The 12,010-nt window shown below is 39.9% G+C and overlaps 2 protein-coding genes across 6 annotated transcripts in view; one reads left to right on the forward strand and one right to left on the reverse strand.

The window, feature by feature from the left end:
* Window positions 1–7,749, forward strand: LOC116388429 (leucine-rich repeat-containing protein 43). Its single transcript, XM_031856285.1, has 12 exons — window positions 1–196; window positions 353–565; window positions 1,345–1,455; window positions 1,667–1,806; window positions 2,763–3,001; window positions 3,115–3,275; window positions 3,710–3,851; window positions 4,274–4,413; window positions 4,496–4,585; window positions 5,949–6,188; window positions 6,305–6,404; window positions 7,378–7,749. Exons 1-12 carry the CDS (start codon window positions 110–112, stop codon window positions 7,545–7,547), a joined length of 1,833 nt encoding a protein of 610 aa, XP_031712145.1. The 5' UTR covers window positions 1–109; the 3' UTR covers window positions 7,548–7,749.
* clip1a (CAP-GLY domain containing linker protein 1a) overlaps window positions 7,324–12,010 on the reverse strand; it is a 20,788-nt gene continuing 16,101 nt past the window's right edge. For 2 of the 5 annotated variants that reach the window (XM_031856283.1, XM_031856282.1), the window contains exons 21-26: window positions 11,476–11,593; window positions 10,566–10,716; window positions 10,380–10,432; window positions 9,715–9,720; window positions 9,085–9,209; window positions 7,325–8,986 (exon numbers count right to left, since the gene is read on the reverse strand). In XM_031856283.1, coding sequence (XP_031712143.1) covers window positions 8,758–8,986; window positions 9,085–9,209; window positions 9,715–9,720; window positions 10,380–10,432; window positions 10,566–10,716; window positions 11,476–11,593 — 682 coding nt within the window. In that variant the 3' untranslated portion in view covers window positions 7,325–8,757. Of the gene's footprint in view, window positions 8,987–9,084; window positions 9,210–9,714; window positions 9,721–10,379; window positions 10,433–10,565; window positions 10,717–11,475; window positions 11,594–12,010 lie in introns of all 5 variants that reach the window. The other 3 variants (XM_031856280.1, XM_031856284.1, XM_031856281.1) reach the window with 3 other exon arrangements.

Here is a 12,010-nt window from a genome sequence, read left to right on the forward strand (position 1 = left end):
CTTTTCCCTGAAAGACTGACCAAAGAAAAGCTAACGTGTCATTGCACACTGAAGCTTGTGTTTGTCTTAACACATCTATGTAACTTGCCATACGGTAACAAATGCTGACATGAGCTCAAACAAGCTTTCTGCTGTGTTAGAGAAGCAGATTCACCGCCTTTGTCTGAAGGACTTTCCCTGTGGTTACGGCACCTGGGTGAGTTTTACATTGTTTTTTATTGTTTGCAGTGTTTTCTAGATTATCTTTAAAAAAATGATCATGTCTATTGAGTGGTTTAAAGCACTCCCATCACTGCATACAGTAGCTTAGATATACTGTAGATACTGATAAACTGAGTGATTATGTTCTCAGAGAAAGAGCAAAGACAGTACAGAGGGAGCAGAAACAGAGGACACAGACGACCTCCTGGATCTGCTGAGTTGCCGTCACTCTCCATGGCGGGATGACAAATCATGGAGCCCTCAGGCTCCAGCCCTGAGACGGCTGGCTGTGCTCACCCCTGAACGCCTGCACACAGACTTCATTTACAATTACTTTACTACACTTCGCATTGTGGACAAGGGTGTGAGTGTACTGAGTTGTACTTGAAATTTGACTCAACCAATGTTCTTGTACAGTGTCATTCTTAAGAAATGAATGAGCATTCCGTTAAACCAAACCCATGATTTTGTATAATACACTCCAAAGTATTATGGCATGAAAGTTTTTTTTTTTACAGAAATGTAAGGTTTTCCAGCTCAAAAGGGTGCTTTATTAGCTTCTCTGAGCATCAGTACAGCAACAGACTACCTTTGCACTCTTATCTTTAGGTGCATAACTCCATAATGTTTGTAATCTTACAGAAGCATGCATAAACAGAGGCTGGGGTCCATAAACCTGTTGCCCTGGTGCATACTGGGAGGCTTTCCACTATACACCCACCCTCCCTGGACACTACAATATGGTATTTGTTTAAATCACAAAACTTGTTTTAGTGTCCCTAAATCCATATTATTCTGATATAGACGTTGAAAAAATTGGTAATTGTTATTATCCTGACGTTAGTTAGAGTAATCCCCAAATCTCAAAGTTTGTTATTGGATCCCCTAAATCCAAAAATGGACATAAAATAAACAGAGGATCCCAAAAATAGATCACATCTTCTTCTGGTTTCACAGTATTTTCAATGAGTTTCTGGTTCCTCTCATGGCTGAGAGGATTTGAGTAACCACTTAAATTGTAACACCTTGTGACAACTCTCCTCCTGACCGTGTTTAAAACACAAAGAACAACATCAGTAAATGCTGATGCTTTTACGCAATTTTGAAAAGTTGTACTTGATGTTTTGTCTGTGTTGTGTTCAGGTATCAGTCATCGACGAAGGCCTGTTAAGGTTCTCAGAGCTGGAGGAATTGGTGCTAAGTGACAATAAAATCTCAGAAATCCCTGCAGAAAACCTTCCCAGCACTTTGAAGGTGAGTTTGCTCTGCAAAAGGTTGTCATGAAAGGGTAATTCACATCGATCTGCCCTGCTTTTCCATCAAAGCAAAGGTAAAACACTTGCTGTGCCGTCACTGGGTGAAGTACAGTATGTCAGTGTAACAGAACTGACTCATAGATCAAAGTTCAGCAGGTGTTGTGATGTGGGCATGATCAACTTTGAATGTAAATGTGGTTTTTTCAAAGATTTTGGAGCTACGTGCCAACAGGTTGTCTGCTCTAAACAGTCTCACCAACTGCCTCCCTCCCCGCCTAGAATACCTCAGCCTCGGCTCAAACAGTCTGGGTTCACATGACGACATCTTTCATCTTACTGGAAGACATTGGTTAGTTCACAATCACAGACACACACACACACACACACACACACACACACACACACACACACACAAACACACAGGAAGTGGGTTGAACAACATATACTGATGTGATGGCAGTGTGTTAGATTTTCAGTGGCAACACCTACTGAAAAAGTGATGACATAGCAGTTGATGCTGTTGGGTAGAAAATCTTTTGATGCCACCTTAAAGAATCACAACTTCTAAATATTGTTTCAGTAGGAGCAGGAAGTTCACACTTTTACAAAGTTACACCCACTTTGTAAACTAAGCTAAGCTACGCGAAGTGGTGTATTAAAGCTGGGAGGCAGCTTTGGACTTCAAAGGGTGATCAAAAAATGGCATTAATTTCTAGTGAGGGCTAAATCACTTGTGTTTCCTGATGAATTTCAGAAGGCAATTACATTGAAACACTCTGAAACACATAGCTCATTAAATCTAAAATGGTTATCATATTAGTGAGCCATAGGGGAAATTATTTTCTCAAGCCTTCCTTCTTTATCATCAATTAAACAATATGTAAATGTCTAAAAACAGTATTTCACATCTTATGAAAACAGTTGTATAATGTATAAGTTTGAAAAAAGAAACCTGGTGATGTCATCAGGATTATCTCGGCTTGCGACTTGTTGTTTTTTATGTTTTTTTGCCATGAGAATTAATTTCTGGTGGAGTAGAGAAGACCCTTAGACAGCACCGTTTAGAACATGTACAGAAACTCTGGGACGTACAGCTGTTTTTAAACGAATACAAAAAATTACAAAAAGTTGTTAAATATAGGAAAATACCCAAATTGAAGTTAGAGGAGGAGGGGCTGCTTGGACTTGGTGCATTTGGGAATGTTTTATTTAAGAGTAAATCATTTTTACTGTTTTTAAAAGTTGTCAGTCTTGCTGTACAACACGTTGCTGTTCTGTAAAAACAATGACTGTCTCTGACCTCAGGCCACAGCTGGTGTGTCTGGACCTGAGTGACTGTGAGTTTAAGGACCAGCGGGCCCTGCTGAGTGCCCTGAGCACACTCAGCTGCCTCAGGACGCTGGTGCTGGAGGGGAACCCATTCACTCTTGCTCCCTCCTACCCAGGCTTCACTGTGGACAGTGTTCCACAGCTCTCTTGCCTGGACACCTCATGGATCTCCGCTGAGGAAAGACAGTGTTTTAGGGGCTTGGCCAAGAACAGTGGTGAGACTGTTGACTGTGCTGTCAATTGGTAGGCCTGAGTCCTGTAAACATGGACTCTTGTTTCTTTTAAATTTCCTAAATCAGCAGCTTTGTCATTTTTTCCATATGTACAGATCTGATAGTGGACCGTGCATCAGCCACAGTGAGTGTGGGCAGGGCGAGGGGAATCCCAAACCCATTGATGAGAGTGGAAGAAAACGCTCCAGACTTCCCTGTTGTGAACTACGGCTATTTTATCACATATGAGTTCCTTAGTCATCAAACTGTTAACCTGGTGACGTATCCTTCCGACAATTTTCCCTCTCTTTACATGTCTTACACTGTTCAGAATGTCACATGTGACAAACGTTTTTTTTACTCACATGCCCATATGTACATTTCATATGTCATTGGATGTGTTCCACAGTTACAGTTCATTATGAATGAAATTCCCTCTTTGTTATACAATTAGATTAGATTAAACTTTATCGTCATTGCACACAATAAGTACCATATCAACAAAAAACAGTTAGGCATCTATATTTGTTCAATGCACATAAGCGCCTTTAATTCACATCAGTTTTATATGTGCTTTGCTTTGTTAGTTATCTTAAAACAAAGATAAAACACTGTTGAATGGGGAAAATGGAGTTGAGGTGTTGTGTAATCATGTCCAGAAACGATCTTTTAAATCAGCAGTTTTTCTTTCTTCTCTTTTGCTGTTACCAGAACTTCGACAGGGAGTCTAAATCTGACGCAGCAAATGTAACAGAAGATGATGCTGACCTACAATCAAACAGAAATTGTGAAAAAGAATCGTGCAAACACTTAATGTTGTATAGTGAGGAAACCTGCCATGATGTCGCACATGGTAATAATACTGCACTCATTTGAACTGCAAAGTTTTCACGCCTCCAGGAAAATCTATTAAATCACAAACCCTGATAGAGCCGACTCAGTTGTTGAAACAGGATTAAAAAAAACACACAGGTTGTAATTGCAAGACATTCAGTGCATGATGTCAGTGTGAGGTATTTTCTTATCAGTTTCTGTAGAATTTACCCAGCTGCCTTCAGAGGAACATACAGTCAGGGGGAAATTGTACATACCCTTAAACTGGATGATGACTGATCCTTTATCAAACACTTTTCTTAACTCATTCTGAGATTTCACCTACATTATGTGTTTCTGACTCGCCAAAAGCCTGACTTATATATATTTTGTTTATGTGTTTTCTGCGGCCATATCTTTGTGCCAAACTTTCACTTGTGTATTATTCTGATTTTTCTACAGTGTCAGGACACAGCACATCAAAGCTGACCTGGTCAGAGTGCATGGACTTCAGTCACACACACACGTACATTGTTGGTGATCTGGGAGGCTTGAAGAGATTCTTCAATAAAGGACTTTATCTTACAATAGAGGAGGAAAAAGTAAAAAAAAATATGGTTTGAGTGGGTAAACGTTCAGACGCAAAATGCGTTAGGACTCATATTCTGGCATTTGACATTTTAGGTCCTGTCATGGCCTGCAGTCTCTGAAGACGTCCCGTTAGCCAAACCCAGCCGACCTGTAAAAGAGAAGAAAAGCAGGAAAGGGGAAGAAGTGAGCTCATCATTTAATTCCTACTGAATCACAAACTGTAGAAGGACACCCCTTGTATTAGTCAGTGTTAGAAAAATAATGAATTAATATATCTATTTTTCAAGTTCAGTGGATTTAGGACCAAAGAGCAGAACTCGGACACAGGTTTGAAAAAGGTTCACAAGCAACTTTATTTGAGTCAATGGATTTACAGGATAAACAGTACTCAGGTAAACTCAAGTATTAGTTCGAGACAAACAAAGCAGGCAGCAGCATTTGTACAATGGTGGCAAACTGAACCATCTGGCAAAGACTGGAGTGTGGAGCCGGCGTAGAAATACAGCAGGAGCTTGACCAGTGGATGGGTCTCAGGTGTGCATGGTGATTGACAGCAGGAGGGAGAATGAGTGCCACACGCAGACAGACACACACACCCATACAGAGAAAGGACAAACAGGGGACCAAACAATAAACACAAGGAAGGGGTAACATAGAAACACAAGGAATGAGAGAGGCACAGCTGGACCATGTCCTGGACTGTTTATTCCCAGAATAGGAATGAATAGAAAAAAAATGTATTATTTAAATCTGTGCCTATGTCTATATAGCTGGTTTTTAGATTTGTACCCCTGGTCACATGTTAATTTTTATGCTCCAACTCCCTCATTTAAACCGACTCAGCTGTTCTTATTATGCTGTGGCCAGTGCATTGAGCAAAGTGTTAATCATCTTTTTTCTTTTTATTATAATACATAGCATCAGTCCAAAAGCAATTGCAAAAAGATTATATATTATCTTCATAATATAGTTTAATATTTTACATATAGTCTTAGGCTGGCCAATAACCAGAATGTTGCAAGCTTTATTATTTATGCTGAATTTATTCCAGTTATCTGCTAGTGACTCGAGTGTCCAATAAATCTACAGCAGCTGCCAAATCTACTGATGTGCCCTTGGGCAACCTCACACTGAACGAGAAGCCCTGACTTGAGGCTCATTTCAGCCTCTTAAGTCGCCGAAAAAGCTGCAATTGTGTTTCACCCAAAAGGTATATTTTATTTCAGCCTTCCTTATAATAGTTATAAAAATAGTAAAAATATTTATGTTGTCATTTTTACATCAAAAAAGACCATTGTTGCATGTGCTATGGTTTGTAAAGGTACATTTTGCAGAGGATAACAGTACCTTCGCTGTATCATGGTTTTAATAATATGGCAATTGTTGGTGCACATTAGAACCACGGCATAAAGAAACAGTCCACCCACAGGTAAGTCAACCAGAGCTTGTCACATCAGCTCTGTGTAAGTATTAAAAGTCTATTTTGACAGATAAAATTAGACTGCATCTCAACATGACAATTCCATGTCTGTGGTATCTTCCTCAGTCTCCAATCAAATCTGGATCCACTAAAGACAAGTCTGAAGACAAAAAGAAAAAATCGGTACCAGAGCTGTTCCAGGACGCCCCCATCAGAAGAATACTAGGCTCTGTCCACATCCCCCTGCACAGCCTGGTGACAGGAGGACAAAAGGTCCATGTCCTCTGTAACGTTGGGGCTCTGCAAACTGAGTCTGAGGTGGAAGCTACACAAACACTTGAAAAGGCGAGAGGACATGCTCAACAGGTGTTAGTAGTACAATCATAAGCTTGTCCATTTCACATGAACTATTGTTGCAACAGGAAAAACGTTGAATTGAAATCGGGACTTATATGTGAGATATGTTTTTCACTCATCCTTAGGATCTGGGAAAGACAATTAAAGAGGACAAGAAGAAGGACAAGGAATCAAAGCAGGGAGGAGGCAACAGTACTAAACAGAAGAATACAGCAGCTTCAAAAGGTTAATCATCTGAACAACACATAACTGTTCCAACTGTACAGCTGAGTACAGGGAATATTTTTAGATTCGTTTTGACATAAATGAGAACTGAGGAAATACGTTTAAAATAGTGTTATGTTTAGGGTGGACTAAATGTATCTACACTGAACAAAAATATACATACAACACTTTTGTTTTTGCTCCCATTTGTTATTGGATGAAATGAAACTAAACCTTTCCCATGCACATAACAGACTTATCGCTGAAATGTCGTGTACAATTTTGTTTAAATCTACCTTACTGAGCTCCTCTCCTTTGTCAAGATAATCCATCCACCTGACAGGTGTGGCATATCAAGATGCTGATTAAACTGTCACAATTACACAGGCGTGCCGAGGCCTGGTCACAATAAAAGTTCACTCTAAAAATTCAACATAATTCCACAGATGTTGCAAGCCATTGGCATGCTGATAGAAGGAATGTCCAGCTGCAGCGAGTTGTTGCGAATGTGAATTAAATGTTTATTTCTCTACCACAAGCCATCTCCAATATCATTTATACGACAATTAGGAAAGTCAGATCTTTTATTTCAGCTAATGAAAAGAACAAAAAATAAGTGTTCCGTTAATATTTTTGTTCAGTGTCGTAGATGTGGTTTGTGTCTCATGGGGAATATTACTGAAGGAAGTGTGTTTTTTTTAAGAAGTATTTAGCATCCAAAGGAAAAATTAAAAGGGGTGTGCTTTGATTTATCAGTTAGTAAACGACTGGGGCGAAGTGGAGAGCAGGAAAATACTTCAGAGGGTCAGCGGTTCGATCCCCGACATGTCGATGTGTCCTTGACCCCAAAATTGCTCCCGTAGCTATGCCTATGGTGTGTGTATGAATGTGATAGAATCTGAATTGTAAATCGCTTTGGATAAAAGCATCTACTAAATGACTAATGTAATGTCTGCTTAAAATCATGAACACTATTTGATCTCGTCTTATGTAGGCAAAGTAAAAGGAGGGCAGGAATGCAAGATGGACGTCCACACAGAGAACTCCGTGTCCGTCCAACTGGAACCGGTGACTGTGGAGGTCAACGTGGAGCTGGAGAAATGGCAGTCTGCATCTGAAGCTCATCAACTTCTGCTCCCACAACATAACTCCTTGAGCAAATAGCCAGTTTTGTCTTAAAGCCAGATGAGCAGCTACACCAGGTTTACTTCCTTTTTCAGTTTGACCCACTGTACACCAGGAACCATATTCCTCCATCTAGTCCTGGCCAGGCTGGTTTATTGGTGTAGCTTCATCTCAAGTCTAACAAGTGTTACAAACTCACCAGAAAAATAAAATACACACATTTTTTCTCATGTTCCTCCCTGCATTCCCTCATTACTGGCGAGTATATCGTAGAGATGAATATTTGATGTTTTCCGCTACATGGAGGCTATCGTGTCACCTGTACAAATCTAGTAGCATAGTCCAACTGATGACTACGTGCAGTCATAAACAGAGACTGCAATGCACTTTCAATTGAACAGTCAATACAGAGAGGTTTGATTTTTAATTTATACATAAATTTTATTTATTTTAATACAGATAATCAAAACATTTTTAAAGAAATACCCAAGTATTTAATTGTTTCATACAGAAATGATTTTTTGGAAAGGCCGTTTCACTGGAACTGAGGGGTTACAGTAAGTGCTTTAGGTTTCACTGCCTCTTCTTTAACAATCATCCATCTGTTCCTTCATGAAGACCATAAAAAAAGTTCCCATTAAAGCCAAACAGCAGTGAGTCTTACTGCTCCACTCCAGACAAGAGTGAGACAATCTCTCCCCTGTGATTACCATTCACAAAATAACACGCATACTATCAAACCTTTAAAGCGTACATAGTATCTCCAGGCATAAAAAAATAAACTATAGCTCACCAAGTTTTGCGGCAACCGATATTTTTTTTTTTTCAATCAAGTCATTTACAGTTTCAAATAAACATTTTTCATGATACTATATTATCTTTGTAACTCCCCAACAACCTGTGCAAACAATGTTAGGATATTGATAAATTAAATGATCCGACGATCATAGCTTCTCCCACAATGATACATCCACCTACAGCATCTCCTCACGCACACAAACCCAGGATATCCAAAGTCATTTATGATAAATTGTTAACTGCTATATATTATTTTCCTGTATGTCGTTGGTCTTTTCTCTGAAGATGTTCTGAGACCATTCTCCCATAAGAGCGCTTAAGGACTGGTATGGACAATGAAGACGCTTGGCAAAAACAAGCATGCGAAATGCACACGTACAAACCAAAATCCCAAAGTAATCTAATATGATGTGCAAATATACCGATTGTGCGAACAAGGGTGGAAAAAGGCTTAAAAGGTCTGGTCATCAGTACAGGATTCGGTCCAGTGGTCAAAGATCTCACAGATGCTGCAGTAGGGCCGTTCGTCACCCTTACTGCCGTGGTAGGTGGTGTGTGGGGGGGAGTCAGGCATCTGCATTTGTGTGGGACAGTCCTCTGTGTCATGGAGGTCGAAGCAGTCGCAGATGTCACAGAACAGCCTTGGGGGAAGCTTCTTCTTCGGGGGTTCCTTTTCACCGCTGCAGAGAAAGAGAAAGCAGCTCCGTGTGTAACTAAAAAGATTGACTTGTACTGCCATAACGCAAGTGTGAGAAAGTCTGCTGTGAATGGGACTTACCCATAGTTATCCAGCTCACTTGGATTATTCCCATTGAGAGCAGCAGCTGCCATTTTCTCCAATTTATCCTTGAGTTCCTCATTTTTCCTCTGGAGGTCAATGATGACTGAATTCAGGAACTCAATCTGTAAAGAAGATACATAACAGTAGCATCATTGATCATCTAGAATACAAACAATATCTATTTTTTCCAAACATAATATAGGGTCTCCTTGTGACATTTATTTATTGTATTATGGGCAAAGGACTTTGCCTCAACCCTATGACATGATTATAGATAATAGAAAGTATACCCCGCCACATCCCCTGAATTATGAATCTAATCTCAACTATGACGGTGAATCGTCATTGTGAGTCGTCAGCCAAAGAAAATTCCAAGAAGAGTCAGTAAAATATTCACTTATGATGAGCGTCTTACTGAGTAAACGTCGACCTTTAAAAGTTTTAATCTAAGCATCTACGGTCATTTCAGCAGAGGTCATATTTAATGCTAAAGGTATTGAGAAATCAAGCTTGATTTGTCGTTGGAAGACAGTTTGTAGTTTTGACACCAACTATAATGTGATCCAAACAATACAAGTGACAGTGACAGACATGCACAAGTGATGCTGATGAGAAACATTAACAAACCGCTGCCTGATGGTGGTGTAGCATTGCCAACATCAGAGACAGGGCAGAGGAGAGGAGTTGGAGTTTAAGAAAGAGAACGAGAGAAGAATATTAAATAAAAAATGAGATTCAAATTAGGACCCACCTACTGCCAGACAACACATTCAAGTCATCAATGACACAGAACAACATTTTAGAGTAAACAGAGGCACAAAAGGAAAAATAAGTCACGGTTTTGAGAGTGATGACCATCATCCCACCACTGTGGGAGAAATATACAATACAACTGTGATACCAATTCATGGGCCATGTCCATCACCGCTGTAAGAGCTGAGATAATAACTGAACATTTAGACGCAGTTCACCTCTTTAAAACATTATACTGTAACTGCTACACGAGTAAACAAACTGTAAAATTCACAGTCTACTGCTACATCAGAGGTCGCATTTGTTAGTAAATGTCTGAGTAAGCAGAACAGTCATTTCACAAACGGCATTCAGTAAGACCGTTTCCGTACGACTGCCCCAAGCACGATGAAAATGTAAATAAGTCATTGTCAAACCAGAACATTCTATGGGCCAGGGTAGGGAAGCATCTTAACACTGAATGTATGAATGGCAAAAACCTTCAATCTATCCAGGCATGAGACAAGTATTGTGAAGAATGAGAGAAAAGGTTTACACACCTGACTCTCAGAAGCCTCCTTAACCTCTCTTAGTTCGTCCGAAACTGGATCACCTGGAAACAACAGGTAAAAGATCCAATTAAAAGCAGGAGTAGACTAGGTTATCTTGTTTTCCTGCCTTACAGGCCATAGACCTTAGTGCCATCACAAACATTAGCTACGGTCATGAGTTAAGCCCACTCTTACCTGAGGACTTGTTGAAGGTGTCCGGCCCTGCAGCCAGGTCCTTCTCCAGTCTCTGAACACGGTCCTGTAGATTAGCCTTGTCCCGCTCCAAGGCCTGAATTGTACCCTGCAGTGTCTTAACCGAGTCACTTTCCCCACGCAGTCCAACCAGCTGAGAGGAAAACAACCAAGGCTATACAGTATTGAAGAGATTTGACCCATTGCTCTAAAACATTATGTTTTGTGAACAAGTGAAGTCCCAACTAAATGAGTTTAGTCAAAACAACAGAAATAAAAGCATACGTCCAATTTGAGCATTTCATCTACAAGTCAAGACCTGAGAGTACAGAGTCCTCGTGTTTAAGTTCAAAACAGGATTCAAGAGAATGACAGCATAACCGATGTTTTGAACCTGCAATAAGAAATGTGTCGCTAGGTTTGCACTGCCACAAGGGCTTTCTTGCTCACAATTTTCAAAGTTGCCCTTTCAGGTTAGCCATGTTGTAGCATGCACATTAAAAATGAAAGCAGGGCAATATGTTTGACCTAGAAGTGACATCCTGTGAGACTTCAATGTAAGAAATGTCCCTGCAATTACAGCTGTTATTTTAGCTTTATTTACCAACTGTCAAAAGCAAATGATACTAAAAGTTAAGTCAAGGGCTGTAGGCAAGCAACCTCTTGTATCTTCTAGACCTCAGAATCTACAGCTAAAAATGTTGACTTCAGACAGCGAAAAACTAAGAAATCAAAGTTTCTGCTTCTAACTCTTTCTGCACACACACACACACACACACACACACACACACACACACACACACACACACACACACCTTGACTTTCTTGAATTCATTTTGTGGAAGCGCAACAGCTGTCAATATGCTGTCATACCTGCTGACAATAAGAGTACCATCATGCATTATATTCTCACCTCACTCCTCAGGTTTTCCACCTGCTGGTCCTTTTCTGATATTAAGGCACTGTTTTTATGGATGGACTGTTGGAGGACAGCCTTCTCCTTGTCAAACTGCTCCTTCAAGGTGCTCCCACTATCAAATACACAAAATCAATTCAATCTCAGAGGTACAGTAAACAACCTCTCCAGGCAAACTGGCCCAAATCTACCAAACTTTGGAACTCAAACTATTTTCTGAGTTTTTCACTTGACAAATTTGAGACATTAAGACAATCGAGTGCCATTTTTGTTTAGTCAAAATATTTAGTACTCAATAACTCAAAATGGACTGCAAATAAAGATAAAGACCAAAATAACTTATAGTACAGACATCATATTGAAAATTTAAATAAAGTAGGACGACAATGGAAAAAAAACATGCAAAATCAGCAGGCCAAGCACATGAAAATATCAAGCAGATGAGATGGAGCTGTAGGTTAAATTACAATCTGTGTATTATGACTTAAGATGTATTGTACTTTGCCTTTAGGAATGGTCACATTACACTACA

This window comes from Anarrhichthys ocellatus, unplaced genomic scaffold (genome assembly GCF_004355925.1).
Source record: "Anarrhichthys ocellatus isolate YVR2014 unplaced genomic scaffold, GSC_Weel_1.0 scaffold17, whole genome shotgun sequence".
Classification (NCBI taxonomy): Eukaryota; Metazoa; Chordata; class Actinopteri; order Perciformes; family Anarhichadidae; genus Anarrhichthys; species Anarrhichthys ocellatus.